This window comes from Protomyctophum bolini, assembly GCF_963924005.1.
Source record: "Protomyctophum bolini genome assembly, chromosome: 16".
Lineage (NCBI taxonomy): Eukaryota > Metazoa > Chordata > Actinopteri > Myctophiformes > Myctophidae > Protomyctophum > Protomyctophum bolini.
In genome coordinates, this window is record NC_137877.1 from 7,711,655 (window position 1) to 7,731,850 (window position 20,196).

Here is a 20,196-nt window from a genome sequence, read left to right on the forward strand (position 1 = left end):
CTGTGAAGTCATGTAGCTATACAGAAATAGCCAGGGGACATTTACATGTGCATTTGCATCCGCATAACATAGGGGTGGACAGTCAAGTCAGGGACAAACAAATTTCAAGATTTTAACCATTACAAATACATTTATCACAAATTGAAATGAATAACATTTGGTGAGAAAAATTAAAACTATAGGCCTATACCCTACTATATAATAAGAATTCAAATTTTTGCTTCCGTTTGAACAAAAGGGATTATAGTTATTTCACCCTGCACAGACAAGACTGAGGTACAAATCATTATGTTCTATGGTAGAGAGGCTTTGATAAGCTTTTTGGAATTTGTATTTTTGCTTATTTTACACAAGATATGCTGTATTATTACAGTATAGTATTACCGGCGAATACTATAGGACCAATTAATTTGTGGGATATGGCTGATTGCTGTGCATGGTCTTGACATAAGCCCTGATACATACATCCATACACATTATGCAATCCTATACATTTCGATTTGAAACATTAGACACATGCAATGATTACTGTTTTTAACAGGGTTTTTTTTATTGGTTGACACTGACAGTGTAGCTGCAGCACAGACATCAAGCTTACTCAGGCCCTTGTGAGAGGGGTTTATGAGCATGCCTTCAAACACTGCAGCAGCAGGTAAATGTACATGCAGTATACATTTGTGGTCAGGACTGGATCTGGAGTCTGGACAAACCAAATAGTCAAAAAAAAATGTAATTTTTCTTTTTTACATTATTGTTTTTTTTAATATTACTGTTATATTATCATTGAAATGTTTGTGTTCTGCCAATTATTTGGGAAGACTGTGTTATTGTGTTTCCTGTGGAGTCGTCCTATAGCCCAATCTTTCTGTGTGATGTTCAAAACACATTCAGGACGGGAACCCCAAATTTTGGTGTTTTACGTTATACTTTAGCCATTGAAAAATAGCAGATCTTCAAGCCCATAGCGCATGCTACGAGTTTGTAGATCTGCTATTTTTGAAAAACATTTTGAACTCAAATCTTTGCTTCTGCAGGGGGGTCCCTGGAAACACATATTTTCAGATGGGGGGGGGGGGGGGGGGGGGGGGTCCGCGGCCAAATACAGATAATTCTGGGGGTCCTTGACATGGAAGAGGTTGAGCACCACTGACATTTAAACATTTAGGATTTAGAAGACATTCTTTTTAGAATCGTCCTCGGTCCTAAATGGGTTAACGTCGTCATGACGAGGAGCCAGAGCCACATTTCTCCAAGGCCGTCTCTGAGGATCTCTGCAGACCGTCTGCCTCCATGAGCTTTTCATCAGGGCCAGGCGTCAACATGGCCACTGGTCCATTTTCCTCTCTTCTCCCAGCTAAGAAAAAAGTGTGTACAAAGTCAGTCACTGATACATTTATAATACTGTATAGGCTACAGGTGTATAATGTAACCGTACACTCATCTATAGCCAATGATCTGATGCGATTACTCTGTCATAAATTTAGACATGGGAAAGTTAAAGAACAAAGATCTCCCCCCGTCGCCACACAATCTCCAGCATCTTCAGTTCAAAGGACTGAGCAGCTCTTTATTTAGAAACTGTTCACAGCAACCCATCGAGCATATAATGAAAATACTTCTTACAGTGATAATGACAACGTTATATAGAAACAAATGGATTACAGTTTGGCTCATCTGTAACCAGCTGTGCAGCACAATATGAATGGAAGAAATTAAATTGGTAACATCAAGCATGGTTACCCGTATAACAAATGTGAAATGTTCTCTCTCTCTTAAAGTCAATAAACCAGCCACTAGAATCATTCCTCAGAACCTGTCCTATAGTACATTTGTCTAGGCTGTCATCGTTTTGGGCTATTTGTTTCAGCAGTAGCCTATAGGGAAAATTGACATAGCTTAACGAAACAGTTGTTGATTTTTGCCTGTAGATTTACATTATATTTGTCCAATGGACAAAGGAAGGTTCTAAATAAGATTTTGACCTCCAACAAAATAGATTGTGTACGTCGTCACATCGTGTTTTTCATGTGTTACAGTAATATATATATTAGTATATTTTTTGTCATCTAAATGTATTTTTATTCTCTTTAATAATCATAGTCAATGTGATTGATTGAATGAATAGTTTACAAACAGTTTGCAAAATAAGTACAGCTGGTATAGATTTATACAAAAAGATGCTGAAAGGATAACCCCCAAAACGTCTATGAAATGGATCATTTACATTAAGGTCCCATGTGTAGGCCTATATTCAATTCAGTATTAACTATATACAAATTCACCTGTAAATGTCCTCTGACTATTTCTCTAGCAAAATGACTTCAGAGGAAAACCCTCCAATGTTTTAGGTTGCATTACTACTGATGTGGTAAAGTATAAATGTCCCCCCTGTTATACGCTTAAATATAGAGGGAATTGATACATTTTCATGATTCTGAAAATATATCATATTCTTCATTGGAATGAGGAGTAATCCATCGATCTATAGCATAAAATGTCCCCCCTGTTACAGTGTCAATGGATATTTACATGGACAATTTTGGAATAATGTAGCCTATTAAGCTGGACAAATGTGTTCTTTCTGACAGCTGAACATGTCTTCTTTCAGAAAATAATTAAAACTTCTGTAAAAAAATATATATATTTGAAAACAGCTTCAGTTTGAAATGGCTGCACCATATGAATAACAGGCAGCCAGTTTAAGATATGGAATAACGTTCATCTAGGCCCGGACGTTATGTGTTATTCCATATCTTAAACTGTGTTGCTTATTTAGAAAATAAGCTGGATAAATACATCGTGTAATTGTCATTATAGTCTTACCAATAGCACTACATGGTGTGAGGATGGGCTTTTCCGATTGCTCTCCTTCAGCAATGGAAGCCCGAATCTTCCTTACCACGTAGGTGCTAGCTGAGAAAAACAAGACAATAAACAAATATACCGTAATATGGGAAAATATAAGGCACTTTGACCTAATGATATATTAAGCAAGAATCTTTATGAACGCATTAACAAATAGTCTACGTATCATATTAGGCTATGGCTGAAAATCACAACAAACTATAAGGCCATTTATGTCAGCCGCAGTGATAGTGACATGCAGGTTGAGTGTTGAAACATCGCACATCATCCCTTTAAAATTTGACCTGAAAAAGTTACCACGGCACTGATTAAGATTTACTGTAATATTAGCATTATAACATGTTCCTCGAGGCGCAGTGACAAACATTGACCGTCTATTTTCTGTATTGGCGTGGTCAAGTCAGTGGATCAGGCTGTTTTTCTTCAATATAAAGCCTACCTTTGATCAGCAGTCACACCATCTTATTTATGCTGTCCCAATATGCAAACCTCTTGATCTGTGCAAGGTGAACAACCTGCGTGTGAAACTGTGAAACCTTATGCCAACAACACAGTCACGGAAGCAGATGAGCTCTGGGTGGGTGGGACTTAAGTCTCCACATTCAAATCCTGATTGGCTTAAATCAGTGGTTCCCAAAGTGGGGTCCGGGGACCCCTAGGGTTACGGGGCCTTTGAGGGAGTTCCATTGCATGGGTCCCTATATATAGATGATAGATAGGAAACAAATGGACCCTTATGGGTCTGTATGTACAAAATGGGACCAAATAGGTTCCTTGTGTACACTCTCAGAGTTAAATCAACATTGATTTTACAATATATATTGGGGGTCCCACCGTCCCAGAGATAGAAATGCCATTAAATGGGTCGGGCGTGGACAAATGCATGTCAAACTGGGGGTCCTTGAAATTATGGTTGAGAATCACTGAGCCGTAACATTCTTAATTCTCTTATGGGGGTCCTTGACATGAAAACGTTTGGGAACCACTGGCTTAAATTGCTGTTGCACTACTAGAAAAAAAAAATGCCACTCGAAATAGGACCACCTGTTAATCAACGTCGCTGTTGTGAAACCCTTTTTACAGAGGCACCATACATCCCCTACAGCAGGTTCTCAAACATTTTCATGTCAAGGACCCCAACATTATTTGCACATGGAGGGACCCTCCCCACTCACAGCAAATAGTTTTTTATTTTCCCAAGCTTATTGGTGTTCTTTAAAGTTTTTGAATAGCCGAAGAATAGAACACCATTAATAAAGCTATAAACTATGAACTAATTTTGCTGGGTCCTTGAAAGCCACTCAATGACCCCTGGTCCTGGGTGTCCCCAGACACCACTTTGAGAATCACTGCTCGTCCAAAGATCAACACCATGTAAAGACCACACATCTTTTACATCAAGTATTATCGCAGACACCCATTTCCCTGTAGCATATTAAAAAAAAAAAAAAAACATGCCACTGCTGCTTCATTTAAGGACAATCCATTTAATAATTTATTGTTTTGTTGCAATTTACAGTGCAGTATTTCTCCTCATCCAATCTTAACGTGATCATGTCATGTGTATTCAATCATCCAGTATTGCATTTCACCATTAGAAGTCAGTCCATGCGGGCTTAACCTACCTGGCATAAACATTGCACAAGTCTTATCACGATAGCAATACAGCAGTTTCTTATACAGTTGTAGTTTTATCTTCAATATATACACACAGATTTCATTTAACTTAAAACGATGTCATACAGCAAGACAAGCACATGAACCACACACACACACACACAGGCCACACAATTATCATCCTTACAAAGCATGACAATATTCTCCTCTTGCACAAAGTCTAGTAAGGGGCGGAGTCTAGCCAACTACACAGGCCGGGGCTTCCGCTTTACTTCTGCGTCTATGCAAAACAGATGGGGATTGCTTCAGTAATATCATAGCTTTATTCCGATACTGTTTTAACTAAGCTAAATTGTTCGTTTTTGTTGTACTTTTTTTTGTCCAAGTCTGTGTTTATGTTGTTAATGTACGTACCGTTCGTTTTCATCGTTTGTTTTGTCAGTTTCTCAGTTATTTATTAGTTTTAAGTGTAGTAACGTAGCCAGTCAGTCAGCCAGCTACAAGCTACCACTGGGTAACAGGTCCGGTGCCGGCCGGTCGCCACAATTCCATCTCGCCCCAGCTTTTTTCCGCCGACCCAGAGACTCGCTGTTAGCACTGGACCAGGGCTAAGGTTAGGCATAGTTTTACTGGGGGTAGGTTTAAGAATAGGGTTAGGTTTAGGCATCGTTTTACTGAGGTGTAGCTACTTCGTTCAGCCATGGCTGCCGCAGCTGTGTTCTTCTACACAAGATGCTTGGACGAACTGCCAAAAATGAAAGTGACTGAGGGAAGACTGGGGGAAGCCACTTTGCTTGTCCCCGTGGATTGGAAATAGGATTTAAAATGCTATCCGATGATAGCGTGGATTACAGCACAGTTGTGTGCAATTATTCAACAAAGAATTCACATATCACCGCGCCTCGTCAAGCCTCCAGTATCGGCTCAATGCGAAACATGTTGCACCTAGCCTAGCCTGGAAGCTAACGTCAATCAACAACAGTAGCTCTGGTCGATAGCGTAGTTAGGACTCAGGAGTTCTATGGTACTTAATTTGATCCTTTCCCCTCACTCACACCCGCTGCCTCGTTTTTAACATAAAAAAAGATGTGAAAGCCTACTTTCCTCCTTCTAACACTATGGATCAGAGAGCTAATGTTATTCCAACTCCCAGTAGCAGTTCAAGTACCCGACCAGATGACATGGTTTCTAACTAAACGGTTATGGCCAAATAAAATGTAAAATCTGCTATGGCTATTACTGTATGTCCATCCACGGAAGAAACACAGAGCTGTTTTCTTATGGTCAACTCATGTCACATATTTGCTGCACCAATTGAACCCCCCCCACCAACCCTGTGGAATGCATACCCCAAAACTCTCAGAGACATGCCCCCACCATCCAAAACCTTCAATATTACTTTCCCCAGATATATATTTTTATTTACTTAGTGTTTTTCCTTTAATAAAGTTGTTTTTGATTTATCATGTCCCCCTTGTAATTGTAAAGCATTTTTCGGTACTCAAAAAAGCTCTATATAAATTATTAATTTTGAGATATTATTACTACAAAAACAATGTTTTATTGCTTAAACTTATGTATTCACTATTCATTGATTCACTAGTATACCAAAATCCATAAAAAAATGGCTCTCACAGTTCTTGGGTCAAATAATGATATGCGATTAAAATGCGATTAATCGAGATTTATTAACTACAAAGCCTCTGATTAATTAGATTTTTTTTTAAATCGAGTCCCAGCTCTAATTAATACCTGTACGCTATAGACATTTTATTTAAAGACATTTTAAAAAAAATGACAAACTGGACTAAAACCTTTTACTAAAATGACTAAAACTGACTAAAACCCTTAGGAGTTTTAGTGCCTGCCAAAAACAACACTGGGTGGAACCAGTGTTGTTTTTGGCAGGCATTTTTTAGATTTAGTCAGTCTTAGTCTTTTGGAAAAATGCTTAATTAGTCTTAGTCAGTCTTAGTCATTTGGAAAAATGCTTAATTAGTCTTAGTCAGTCTTAGTCATTTCTATCCTTGATAGTTTTAGTCGACGGAAACTCCTAAGGGTTTTAGTCAGTTTTAGTCATTTTAGTAAAAGGTTTTAGTCCAGTTTGTCATTTTTTTTTAAATGTCTTTAAATAAAATGTCTATAGCGTACAGGTATTAATTAGAGCTGGGACTCGATTTAAAAAAAAATCTAATTAATCAGAGGCTTTGTAGTTAATAAATCTCGATTAATCGCATTTTAATCGCATATCATTATTTGACCCAAGAACTGTGAGAGCCATTTTTTTATGGATTTTGGTATACTAGTGAATCAATGAATAGTGAATACATAAGTTTAAGCAATAAAACATTGTTTTTGTAGTAATAATATCTCAAAATTAATAATTTATATAGAGCTTTTTTGAGTACCGAAAAATGCTTTACAATTACAAGGGGGACATGATAAATCAAAAACAACTTTATTAAAGGAAAAACACTAAGTAAATAAAAATATATATCTGGGGAAAGTAATATTGAAGGTTTTGGATGGTGGGGGCATGTCTCTGAGAGTTTTGGGGTATGCATTCCACAGGGTTGGTGGGGGGGGTTCAATTGGTGCAGCAAATATGTGACATGAGTTGACCATAAGAAAACAGCTCTGTGTTTCTTCCGTGGATGGACATACAGTAATAGCCATAGCAGATTTTACATTTTATTTGGCCATAACCGTTTAGTTAGAAACCATGTCATCTGGTCGGGTACTTGAACTGCTACTGGGAGTTGGAATAACATTAGCTCTCTGATCCATAGTGTTAGAAGGAGGAAAGTAGGCTTTCACATCTTTTTTTATGTTAAAAACGAGGCAGCGGGTGTGAGTGAGGGGAAAGGATCAAATTAAGTACCATAGAACTCCTGAGTCCTAACTACGCTATCGACCAGAGCTACTGTTGTTGATTGACGTTAGCTTCCAGGCTAGGCTAGGTGCAACATGTTTCGCATTGAGCCGATACTGGAGGCTTGACGAGGCGCGGTGATATGTGAATTCTTTGTTGAATAATTGCACACAACTGTGCTGTAATCCACGCTATCATCGGATAGCATTTTAAATCCTATTTCCAATCCACGGGGACAAGCAAAGTGGCTTCCCCCAGTCTTCCCTCAGTCACTTTCATTTTTGGCAGTTCGTCCAAGCATCTTGTGTAGAAGAACACAGCTGCGGCAGCCATGGCTGAACGAAGTAGCTACACCTCAGTAAAACGATGCCTAAACCTAACCCTATTCTTAAACCTACCCCCAGTAAAACTATGCCTAACCTTAGCCCTGGTCCAGTGCTAACAGCGAGTCTCTGGGTCGGCGGAAAAAAGCTGGGGCGAGATGGAATTGTGGCGACCGGCCGGCACCGGACCTGTTACCCAGTGGTAGCTTGTAGCTGGCTGACTGACTGGCTACGTTACTACACTTAAAACTAATAAATAACTGAGAAACTGACAAAACAAACGATGAAAACGAACGGTACGTACATTAACAACATAAACACAGACTTGGACAAAAAAAAGTACAACAAAAACGAACAATTTAGCTTAGTTAAAACAGTATCGGAATAAAGCTATGATATTACTGAAGCAATCCCCATCTGTTTTGCATAGACGCAGAAGTAAAGCGGAAGCCCCGGCCTGTGTAGTTGGCTAGACTCCGCCCCTTACTAGACTTTGTGCAAGAGGAGAATAACCATCATTTTCACAATAAAAACGTCAATGACCAGGGGGGGAAATGAAAAGAAAAGCTAGAGCTCCATCAAAAGGAATGAGTAGGGTTGAAAGGTGGACCTTCTTAAGAATGTTTCAGCTTATAACACCTTGAAGCAAGGCGTCTAGGATCTCCATGCACCCACATGTGGATCTAACATTATGGGACACAGTAAACTAGCAACCTCCACAGTCCACACCAATGTGAACTCTAAGAGTTCACACCGTAGTACATTTTGATCAAGATCTAAAGAGCCCTGTCCTACTGCTACCAATACCAGTCCATCTCCTCCCTCATGATAGTTAATACTGCAGTTAAGATGCCATATTTGTTCAAAACCACAGCGATAAGGGAAAAGGAGATACATCTGGTACCATGCCCACCACTTCAACCGCACAACTCACCAAAACAAGAAACCACAAAGATTCACTAGACAGGGGGTGGGGGATGGAGTGGTAATGGCCAGAGCCCAGGACTTAGTCCATCCTGATCTTTTGATTGGTCATCCTGTAGATAATGCTGTCGTATCCGGGGTCCATGTTCCACAGGTTGTATGAGACGACGATGACCGCTAGGGCCAGAGCAATCATCAGCCACAGCACGATGTTGAAGATCACGGAGTAGTTGTAGTTGTACTTGTAGGCTAGGTTATAAGGGCTGTTTGGGTTACTCTGCAGGGATACATGGACAAAGAATTAAGAGGGTTCAATGAGACAGCCACTAGAAGTTTACTATGTTGTGCCAACTTCGCCAGACTGGTATGTAAATAAACAGCTACGTGCACGGCATACTTACAATCTGTTTGGACTGCAGGATGGAACGGGACTTCCTAGTCAAAGGAACTTGAAAGCTCTTCACAGTTACAATCTCCACAACGGAACTGTTACCGTAGAGACCATACACATCATCCCCAAACTGAAACACAAAAGGAAATGTAAAATAGATAAATACCGTAAGCATAAGCAGGTCTCCCCATTTCCACTGTACTGTCAGTGTGCAGTGTCAGTGCACTCCCGGGTGGCAGTGACGTACCGGTTCGGTGTTGTTTACGCTTGTTTTTAAGCCATTTAGAGGACGATTCTACAAATGCCTTCTAAATCCTGACAGTTTTCTGAAAAACACCATGTTTCTATATCAGTCATTCTCAAACATTTTCATGTTAAGGACCCCCAAGATTATATGAAATTGGCCGCCGACCGCCCATCTGAAAATATGTTGTTCCAGGGACCCCTCCCCAGAAGCAAAGATTTTTAGTTAAAAACGCTGGCTCCGAAAGAATTTACAGTGTATTCAAAGATTTGCACTACATTTTCACGATTTTTCAAAAATAGCAGACCTACAAGCTCGTAGCGCTTGTAGATCTGCTATTTTTCAATAGCTAAAGTATAACATAATGCTTAAAACACCAAAAGGGATTCTTGCCCAAAATGAGTTAAAGTGGTTGACTGAGGTGGTTAGATTAATGAGTGTACCGCCTTACCTTCTGGAGGACAGTTGCCAGAATGTCAACAGCATCACGGTACTGGGGTGAGTCCTGACCATAGCGCTTGCTCAGTTCCTCCAGGCCAGACAGCTCCAAGGAGTACAGGTCTGGGGAGTGGTCCTTGGCCAGATGCTTGTGTCTTTGCAGCTACAAACACAGCAAAAAAACCCACACAGGAGTGACTAACACTAAGAGATAGCACTTAAAGTGTGACTAACACTAAGAGATAGCACTTAAAAGTGGACACAAATTACTGGTTTTGGTTGCCATCTATTTAGAGACACCCTTACCAGAGCTGTGATGTCATGCAGGACTTGAACCTCGGACAGGAAGAGCAAATCAGCCTATTAAACAAAAGGGGGGAAAAAAACAATATCAAAAAAGAGTTTTCAATTTGGAAGAAATCTGCCAAAGTCTTCGAAATGATGAACACAAACATAATTTGATTAATTTTCTTCTGCTGAATTCTCCATGGGTCCAATTACAACAAGAATGTAAACTAATGAGGAAATGTAACCTTTTTTTTAAACTGTACTCGTCTTTCAAAGACATTTTGCACCTTTTATTTCAGACACAAAAATGATGAACATGTTGAAAGGAGCTGACCTCTGCACTGCGACTGAGACTGTTCAGAGGCAGGGAGGTGAGCACAGAGCCATCCTGGGACAGACGAGCACGGATCTGCTGAAGGGTAACGGGGAGGTCCTCGAACACAGCATTAGCCTTGCCCAGCATGTACAGCCTCTGAAAACCCAAGGTGATGGTCACGAATTAGGACACTTAAACCAAGGCTCTAAACCACATTTGCACTGACGGCGACTATGCCCATGTCATTCCAAGTACAGTAGGACTACTTCCACTAATATTATGAAAACGAAATTGTGAGGAGAAAACATAAATTACAATTGTTACAAACGATTACTTTGATTAACTGTTACACCCCGTGCGCCTTACCTCCTCACTAGGGGCGAGCTGCAGGACCACAGGTGTGTCTTCAGCGAACAGAGAATGTACCGTCTCGGCAACACTGTCCAGGGTAAATGGAACCGGCTAGTAGGTAGAAAAAAATTAAAAAACAACCCCTTGAATCAAGATCAGTCTTCACAATCATGCATACAGTATGCTGCAAGCATTTGACAAGATGTACTACAGTGTAGCGCCCGACAGGATATGTTGGCCATTCTTTTGTAATGACATCAATGATATCATTTATATAGGTGAGAATTTTCGAACATTTGGGAAAATAGCTGATATACAAGCTCGCAATGCAACGTATTGAGTGTTTGTAGATAGGATATTTTTGAAATTCTTGAATAAGGCTTTAATAAGGTTTATTTTTTTATTTTTTTGTAATTAATTTGCTTGCTTGTAAGTGTATTATTCTCAAATAGAATAGATTTATTATTTCTTGACAAAATATCAGTCAAAACATCGGCAACCTGGTGGTCTAGAACTCACCAAAATCAGGATCGGCCCAGGCGAAAACATTGGGGCTCTAGTGTACACAGTGTACATACAGTAATAAGCCTGTCAATTCCACGTTGAAATGTATTGCATGGCATTTTAGTAGGTTTATCATCACAATCCCCAAAACACGCAGCTTGACTCACATTCTCCAGTGGGTAGGAGGCCTTAATACGAGGCAGGGCCAGGCTATCAACTCCTCTCACCACAACCAGCACACAAGCCCTGGGACGCTGGAACAATGGAGAAGCCAACAGACCTGGCCAAGCGAGATCCTGTACACAAAGAAGCATATTTTTTAAATAATACCAATTTTTAAATGGCATCATCATGCTATTTATGCCCGTGGATATACAGCTTATTAATATGATAATACCTTTTATATAAATCAACAACATGAATGATGTTTGTTATTTACAGCTAGGTAGAGTAGTGGGGCGAGATGGACAAGGGGCGACCGTACCAGTTACCTTTTTAAATACCAAGAGAATCATAACACCAAATACCACTCAGTATGCATTTGTAAGGTCTTGTTTGCTTTGTTGTATTTTGCATGCTACTATTTTGTTAGTGCCACATCCCTGCACTGCAGACATTTCTTGGCTTATTTCTGCTACAGCCATGTAATATGATCCTGTTTTGCATTCAGAAATTATTTACTGCGTTTTAATATAGAACCACAGGTTTCAGATTAATTTCCACCCGCCAAGCTAAGTCTGTGACATTAATAGATTTGAGATGTGATTATCACAACAGAATACCACATAGAAAATAAATATCTGACCCGTCTGAAGTGAGTGGCCTGTGTGTTTGTGTTAGGCTGTGCAACACAACAGTGACACTTGGTGGTGAACAAACGCTATAACGCTATTTTCGTGCTCGGACACATTTCCGTGCTCTGGGACAGGGAGCCAAGGACACACACACATAGCTGTCTATAGGAGTGTTTGCGCCACTCAAAAAAACACCTTTAACATATTTGCAACACAGATTACTTTCAAAGGGAATTTGTTTAATAAAATAGTGTACATTACCTCCTGGACGGAAAAGCCCATTGTCAGAGCCACCAGGTCAGGGATCTTCTCTCCAGAGATTGGCCAGTCTCCTTTCTGGAAGTTCACCCACTCTGGGGCTTGTAATACCGTTAAGCTGTCCCCCTTGACACCTGGGGAAAAGCAAGACCATTTAAACTCAGTACAGGTAGTTATGGCATTTATATTTCTTTCAATTATTAGTATTAACAGTTGCATGAATTAATCTATAGGATAAACAATCAGGTCCTCATATTCTTCTTGGCACGGTTGAGAAAAAATACATAATGTTGTGTACTCGTTTAACTATGAACCAGAGTCACCACCAGACACATGTTTTTTTGAGAAGTGGACATGAAATGAATAACCAAAGGAAAGAAAACATAAACAGACATACCCAATTGACTATATATACTACCATTAGTTCCACAGACCCCCCCCCCCACACACACACACACACACACAATTAAATATAATATTTATAGATAAGATAATAAAGTGTAGTAATTAGTTTGTACTTTTCCCACAGCGTAATGCATATATCTTCGTATTTAGTATTACTGGTGGTTAGCCTGCCTAACTGTAGTCACATGCTGCTCTGACCACTGTACGTGGATTGGATGGAGGGCGAGGGAAGTCATTGTTACTACAGTGTTGGCATTTTCTCACACTTACTTGTTAATTGGCAGAAACAGCTAATACCATCTTGGTAAAAAAATAAATAGCCTAGTACACATAGATAGGGTCTGAACTCTGAATGTTAAGAACGATTAAGGCGATGAGTGAAGGCTAAATCTCGTGACAGAGAGTCAGACATGTCTGTGAACATATCTGTGAAGAGGAACTATACTCCGTTTGAAGCCTATCACATGACAGGCCACCCATGCGTCGTGACTCAGGATCTAACAGTTACATTTTAGTTTCATCGAGATAGTACACAAGGTTCCTTTATAATCTTATTTTATTATGTTTATTGTTTACATTGGCTGGGCGTTAACTAAACTGTACTGCGAGTGCGTCCCATATGTCGGTGACCTACACATGAACAGCGTTCATGCGTCAACTTGTAACAGAGAATACGGATGTGACCAATATTTGGTTACATTATTATACTCTCCGACTCGAAGTTAGAGAAAGATTACAGAAATGCTGCATTGGAACGTCCTCTGCGTTTTGATGGAGAATGCTAGCGCATTAGCGTGTGTTGCTAGTGACCTGCTGTCATTCATGCAGACATTTCACACATCGACGTTAGCCTACTAGAGAATGAAACCATACAGAAGAATCTAACAGCATTATATCTCACCGGTCGTGATAGCGAGGCAGACGACAAACGCTGCGGTGAACGCAGCCTCCATCCTTCGACAATTTTGCGGCGACATCTTTCTCCTTCCTTGGCTTGTACAGTACCTACCGAAGATCAGCTGACCACCTGACGTCATGGCAACGGCAAGGAATTGTGGGTCCGAGTGTAGTTTTCTCACTGCGGGCAGCCGCCTCGTTTCTATTTACTGTAGTGTTCGGTGCCGAGTCCGGTCTAAAGCACGCCTAGTCGCCTACTTTATCCTATGACATTATATTACTTTATTCCGTGAGCTCCTAGGACCACAAAGATAGTTTCCGACCGCATGTTCAAAGTAAACTGTCTGCAAAGCAAATTGATCAACAACCATTGATCCCATAGCCCAGAGGGCGCACTCAGCCGCACTGTGATTGGGTCCTTGGTTGTCATGGAGTTTGGATCGATTATTGCCGGGATATCTCTTTTTGTCCTCCGCCAGATTGCGGCAGTACTGAGTTAGTTCACAAGTAAAGTTCACAAAGAAATTACATCTGGCCACAAAATATCACAGGATCTACTGAATGTGAAGTGTCATAGGCTCAATATGTCATTTCGACACATTCAGTATAGTATCTTTTGTGGCCAGATGTAATTTATTGGGGTCTAGTAGGTGTAGGACTATAGTAAATAATAAAAAAAAATAATCGCTATACAATTTTGTACAAAAATACATATTTAGCCCCATGCTCGAATGCCCCCGCCCCCTGTCAAAAACAGCTATTAACCCATCTTTTACTTTCTCGAATAACAACCTAAAAACATGAACCTTGGTTGAAACTAAACTAAACTAAAGTTGTCCTGGACAACTAACGTAGAAATTCATTTCTCTGAGGGCTTAGATCTATTTGGCTACATTTTGCACCAACAACAGCTAGAAGTGAACTGGATACAAAGTTTTACCTTTGCAATTTTAACAGTTCAACTTTTGTTGTTTGGGAAACTAGAAACTAGGCACTATATATCAAGTAGGCTATACTTCATCATTCTCCAAGGCCCATCATCAGATTGACACTCTGAAACCAACCAGCAATCTGTCTTGGGACCGAGGCTGGGTCGATGGAGGTTGCTGGCGGCATTTGGAATCAGGGGCAGTTTTTCCATCTGTCCATCTGATTCTATAATATGCCTGCTGGTCACCTGCTCACAATTAGACCTGGATGTCTTTGCTTCTCTCTCCCCTGACGGCCCCTGCAATCACTGCCTGCACTGGGGCCTCTCGCACTGGTCTTGGAACACACACACACTGTGACACACACATCAAGGAAAGGAAGGCATTGAAGCTATACAGAAAGTTCAATGTAAAGCAGTAACTATGCCTATTGCATTTATGAAATCTGCTGGCATAGATCGATTTTTTTCAATTGAATAACAATAAATAAACTTTATTTATATAGCACTTTTCATAAAATGCAGCTTTAGTATGACCCGTTTGCTCGGTCTTTAACACAAGAATCTCAACAGTTTGAGCTTCTGTCCAATTCAAGGCCGAGAGATACATTGTATTTACTGTCCACTGGAGAGCGCTGCAAGCCATTCGTTTTCAGCATACGGCAGGCATGACAAGGCTCCGCTGTCCTTTTCTCGCGGCGGCATTAAATTGAATCAATATATACCCAAACATTCCATAAGATGGCGATATAGCATTACAGAGGGACGTACCGTCCGCACGTTAAAGTGGAACCACAGCACACAAACCAGAGATAAATTATAATGGCAAGACATGAAAAATGGAAATTCAGAAATTTCATTGGTTGTCATTGACCCTGTATCCAACAATGACACAAATGTGGAGTAGACGCGACCTCATCTTGCAGTTGTATATTTATTTTAAAGCAACTTTTTTGTAAAATATAAATACAAATGATGAGATATTTTACTTACAAAGTTAAAACAAAAAACAACAAAAAATGGACACACCAAAATTTACTTTACTGCAGTAGCCTTCCCGTTATGTACAAGCTCTGTGCCGAAGGGTGAATATGAACATCATTTTTAAAACATTATTATACAAAGAACTTTGCAGTTTTGCATGTTAAATTAGAAACTAAATTAGGAACAGAATTTGAACACAGGTTAAAAAAAAAACAAAAGAAAAAGAAAGAAAGAAAAACAGCTCCTAAAGGCTCAAGCAAGTGCTTAAGTCTGAGGAGAGAAATACAGGACATATTGTGTGCTTCCTAACAACACAAATTCCATTTTTCAAAAGCAGAGCCTCAGTACTCTATACGCTATATACGTACAGCGACACAAAACACAATGTGCGGTGCACTACTCGCATGTTCCACCCGATCAACACGGCAACACGGTTTCTCTCCAATGGCCAATACGGGGAAAAATAAAATACAAAAAAACCTTTCAAAATGGAGTCTTGACCGACATCCCCAAAGAAAGAAAATCTCTTGATATATTTATATTTATACATATATTAATCCATTTATAAAAATAAGACCATCGTCAAGTTTCACATCTCGTCCCTGCTCCACTGATCCATAGCTGATGGTGGTGGGGAAGGGGGGGGGGGGGGGTTGGGGGGGGAGACATTTTGGTGCCCCCCTCTCTGTAGGTCCAGCCAGCCCAGTCAGTCTATCTGTACAGTGTACCGGTTGCTGGGTCCAGAGCAGAGAGGCCTAGAAGAGCGTGGGAAACCAGGGGTCGAGCTCAGGCATATCATCCCAACCCCCGGTCGGTTCTAAAGCTAACTGCTGTCTGTTAAAGGTCAATGTGGGAGCCGCTTCAAAGGGGGCCGGGGGTCACGACGAGCCCAGCTTGCCCGCCGCGGCCTTGATCCTGTCCTTAAGCCGGTCTCCCCCCGGCTGCTGCTGCTGCTGCTGCTGCTCCCAGCGATCGTCCACGCACTCCAGGGTGGAGCCCAGGAGGGCGGCCAGCTCCGCGCTGCCCTCCACCAGGTCCAGCAGCTCCTTGCTGTCCGGCTGGAAGCCCTCCAGCTCGTCCGGGCAGGAGAACAGCTGCGACAGCGAGGCCTGCCGGTAGAACTCGGCCTCGGCCACCGTCACCACCTCCATGTGAGGGAAGGCCTGCCGGAAGCCGCGCGCCGACATGCGCAGCCGCCGCAGGACGTCCGACAGCAGCAGCCAGTTCCTGGGCCTGACGACGGGACACACACAAGCAGGGGAGAAACATTCATGTTAGAGAGCTGACAACCAGGAAACTTATTGGAATGAATAAAACATTTTAAACCAAGCTCCATGGTGGAGTGTGTTAACCCATTTTGGACTAAAAATAGTTTTCTGAAAAACCCATGTTTCTATGTCAGTTGTGCTCAACCTTTTTCATGCCAAGGGCCCCCATAATTATCTCCATTGGGCCACGGACCCCCATCTCAAAATATGTTGTTCCAGGAGGGACCCCCCAGAAGCAAATATTTGAGTTAAAAACGTTCGCTCTGAAATATATATTCAAAGATTTGCACCACATTTTCACGACTTTTCAAAAATAGCAGATGTACAAGCTCGTAGGGCGCCACTCGGTGGCGTGCTATTTTCAATAGCTAAAGCATAACATAATGCTTAAGACACCAAAAGGGGTTCCCGCCCAAAATGGGTTAATACAATATAATTAGAATGTGGTCTCCCTACTCCATTTAGGCGCTGGTTTCGAGTAGGGGCACCTGCTGGATAACAAGTAGTAGTGCTTGAAGCTCATAATCGCTCTATCTCCCCTTGGACAAGCAGGGTCTTGACAAGAGTGGTAGAATTTTGGCCTCCCATGCATGTTTGAATCCTGGATAGTACTTATGGATAGGATTGCAGCTTTATTATCCTGGATCTCTCTCTCTGTGTGTGTGTGTGCGTGTGCGTGTGCGTGTGCGTGTGTGTGTGTGTGTGTGCTCGCTCACCCTTGGGACAGGGACACCTGGATGTTGTAACAGGGCAGCAGTGGTCGGTCGGAGAACTCAAACTCAAACAGCTCCCTCTTGTCCTCTTCGTCCTCGTCCTCTGGGCCCGGGGGGTCCGCCAGGATGTCAAACGCACTGCCCTCCTCACCAAACTCTGAAGATACATATTCATATATTAGAATATTTAATAAAATAAAACACTCTGCATGGCACACGTAAAGACCAGCCCCTTTTCCCCCTTTCTGGCCCCTCTCTATGCACTGTAGTCACATGCAAACTCTATACATTACACTTGGTTTATTTTCGGTCATACAACACAAATAGCACTACAAATTGTGTGGCTGTGTCAATACATCCTACATGGTACAGCACACCCAAAGCATGTCAGCATATAGCAGGGTGTGGGACGTTTTTTTAAAACAGTATAGGAGCGGAACTCTGAGCGAGGACCGCCTGCTGGATCCAGTCCGCTCCGGTCGGGGGGCCGCGCACCACATGTTTGAGCATGCACAGGGCAGACACAAAGACACGTGTTGGCTGCGTGTTCTGGACACGCAGCGGGAGGATCACCATGAGCGGCTCCGCTCTGCTCACATGCTCTGCATCACAGTAGCTTTCACTAGTCCACATCACACAGGGCTCTGCGTCATGCCAGAGTAATATAGTGGCGACACTAGCGTCGACTCCCATTGTAACAATGGAATGCGGAAGGGCTCATTCCAGCTATTCAGTATTTTTAGCCGTGACGTGAGCGCCCCCCCCCTCCAGAGATACTCCCGGGTCCTACTTTTGTGTCGCTTTTGTGTCCCCATAAGAGTTATACTGTGACGTTGGACTAAATCCGAGACGAAAACAACCACGAAAGTCTCATTTTACAGCTTTCCTCGCAACAACAAAGCTGCGCTGCTCTCCCAAATCTGGCTGTGACAGGCCGTCTGCCCCACACGGAATACTATCGCCATTTTATTTAATTGTGTCAACTAAATCCTCAAGCCTGCACACATTCGAAATATGCCCCCGAAATATTGTACTGAGCAAATGGACTGTTACCACCTTCAATAATAATGATAATAGTCTTTATTGTCTCCGCATCATATATTTTCTTGTACAAAACATTAATAATTCTACTGGAGTTGGCAGCATTAAGACCCATTTTAACCCTCAATGGCTTCCTTTCTGAAAAACAACGTCATTGTAAAAAGATTCACGCGTTTAGATATTCTATTTACAATGAGATGCGGACGGGAGCTGGTGCCACTTGGACCCGGACGTAACGTAGCACTACAAAATGACGTCGGACTTAAATACTGAATAGGAGCAATGTTTGGAACTATAGCCCATAGGCACCCGTTTTGCGACGAGATCAAAGCATGTCACTACTCTCCTACTCTACTGTACACTCTGCATCATACTAGCAATTCACTAGTCCACATCACACAGGGCTCTGCATCACACTAGCTGTCACTAGTCCACATCACACAGGGCTCTGCATCACACTAGCTGTCACTAGTCCACATCACACAGAAAAAAAGCTCCCAAAATCTGTGGAAAGATAAGAGGAATAGGCTGAAGCCAATAGAGCATCGCAGATCTGCCCCCACCTCGAGAGACCCGGAAAAGAAATCCCCGTTCATTTTCCTCATAGACTTTTCAGAAATGTATTTAAAGACGTTTACGCTGCGGACAAAGCCAACTCTTGTTGTGACAAATCATGACAATAAACACAATGTTTTGGGCCAAACAAAGAATTGGAAAGTCTGTTTTCCGTTTTAGTTTTTTGTTTGTTTAATTTTCTTTTCTTCTTCTTCAACTTTTTTGTTGTTTTTCTTCTTTGTAATTATTTGTTTGGTCCAAAATATTGTGTTTGTTGTCATGATTTGTCACGACTCGAGTTGGCTTTGTACGACGCTTAACTCAATGTCTGCCAAGGACTTAATTAACTGCTTTTTTATCAAAAGGTCTTTAAATAAACTTTTTGAAATGTCTATGGGAAAAATGCATTGGGATTAATTTCCTGGGCCTGGCGTCGTCATGAAAGGGGGCAGGACTGCGACGCTCTATAGGGCTTATTATTGCCAATCCTATACAACCCTAACACCATCCCTTCCAAAATGTGCATCACTGGCTTCCTTCAAAACAGGCCTGAAAATCTAATTTTCAGGAGGACAAAAGGGGTAGCATTCACCGTCTACACCCCCCCGCTTGTTTATGCCCCTTTTTCTACATGCGTTTTATATTTGTGATATGTTTCATGCTATGTTGAATTGAATAGGACCACAATGGAATCCTCAGGACTAATATATTATATTCATTGCTGTCGGGAGGAAAACCTCATAACTCCATTTTTTATGTTTTTGATTTTCTTTTGCATAAATCAGTGCTGTTGAACACCCTTTACGTCTGTGTGTTGTTTCGAAAATATTGAACCAATGGACCCTCAAAATGTCTGCTAAAGCAACTAACTCCACCACCTCTCCCTCTCTCATGGAAGTAATTGACAATATATAAAGTTACTACACCAACTTTGATGAGGCTGTATTGCTCTATGTTTTAAAAAAAGATAAGGTTTTCTTAATTTCCTGAAAAATGTATATTTTTCATTTCCTGATAATTTTACATTTTGGAGTTATGAGGTTTCCTCCCGACAGCAGATATATATATAGATACACAAACACACACACACACACACACACACACACACACACACACACACACACACACACACACACACACACACACACACACACTATATACTGTATATATTAACTTTATTGCACAGGGATTTACTTGTGCCAAAGGAGACGCTACGAAAA

General features: G+C 41.3%; 2 protein-coding genes and 1 long non-coding RNA gene across 3 annotated transcripts in view; all 3 read right to left on the reverse strand.

The window, feature by feature from the left end:
- Positions 1-733: 733 nt before the first annotated feature.
- On the reverse strand, positions 734-3,393 carry LOC308330668. Its single transcript, XR_013965514.1, has 3 exons — positions 3,305-3,393; positions 2,824-2,913; positions 734-1,354 (listed from the first exon to the last, which is right to left on the reverse strand). It is a non-coding gene; the product is annotated as an uncharacterized lncRNA (long non-coding RNA).
- A 954-nt stretch (positions 3,394-4,347) lies between these two features.
- Positions 4,348-13,604, reverse strand: atp6ap2 (ATPase H+ transporting accessory protein 2). Its single transcript, XM_080786184.1, has 10 exons — positions 13,492-13,604; positions 12,189-12,319; positions 11,301-11,429; positions 10,645-10,740; positions 10,297-10,434; positions 9,981-10,034; positions 9,688-9,837; positions 9,003-9,122; positions 8,191-8,878; positions 4,348-4,685 (listed from the first exon to the last, which is right to left on the reverse strand). Exons 1-9 carry the CDS (start codon positions 13,565-13,567, stop codon positions 8,684-8,686), a joined length of 1,089 nt encoding a protein of 362 aa, XP_080642310.1. The 5' UTR covers positions 13,568-13,604; the 3' UTR covers positions 4,348-4,685; positions 8,191-8,683.
- A 1,284-nt stretch (positions 13,605-14,888) lies between these two features.
- Positions 14,889-20,196, reverse strand: part of bcor (BCL6 corepressor) — a 32,439-nt gene continuing 27,131 nt past the window's right edge. Inside the window, 2 exon segments of the mRNA XM_080786295.1 lie at positions 14,889-16,632; positions 17,384-17,537. Coding sequence (XP_080642421.1) covers positions 16,278-16,632; positions 17,384-17,537 — 509 coding nt within the window. The 3' untranslated portion in view covers positions 14,889-16,277.

What these genes read in the sequence shown, in the direction of transcription:
- atp6ap2 (XM_080786184.1), bottom strand. Translation starts at nt 13,567, where the DNA reads ATGTCGCCGCAAAATTGTCGAAGGATGGAGGCTGCGTTCACCGCAGCG. An exon ending in AGCTCGCCCCTAGTGAGGAG is followed by an intron (nt 10,435 to 10,644) that starts GTAAGGCGCACG and finishes TTGGGTTTTCAG; the next exon opens with AGGCTGTACATGCTGGGCAA. An exon ending in TGGCAACTGTCCTCCAGAAG is followed by an intron (nt 9,123 to 9,687) that starts GTAAGGCGGTAC and finishes TTTGTGTTTCAG; the next exon opens with TTTGGGGATGATGTGTATGG.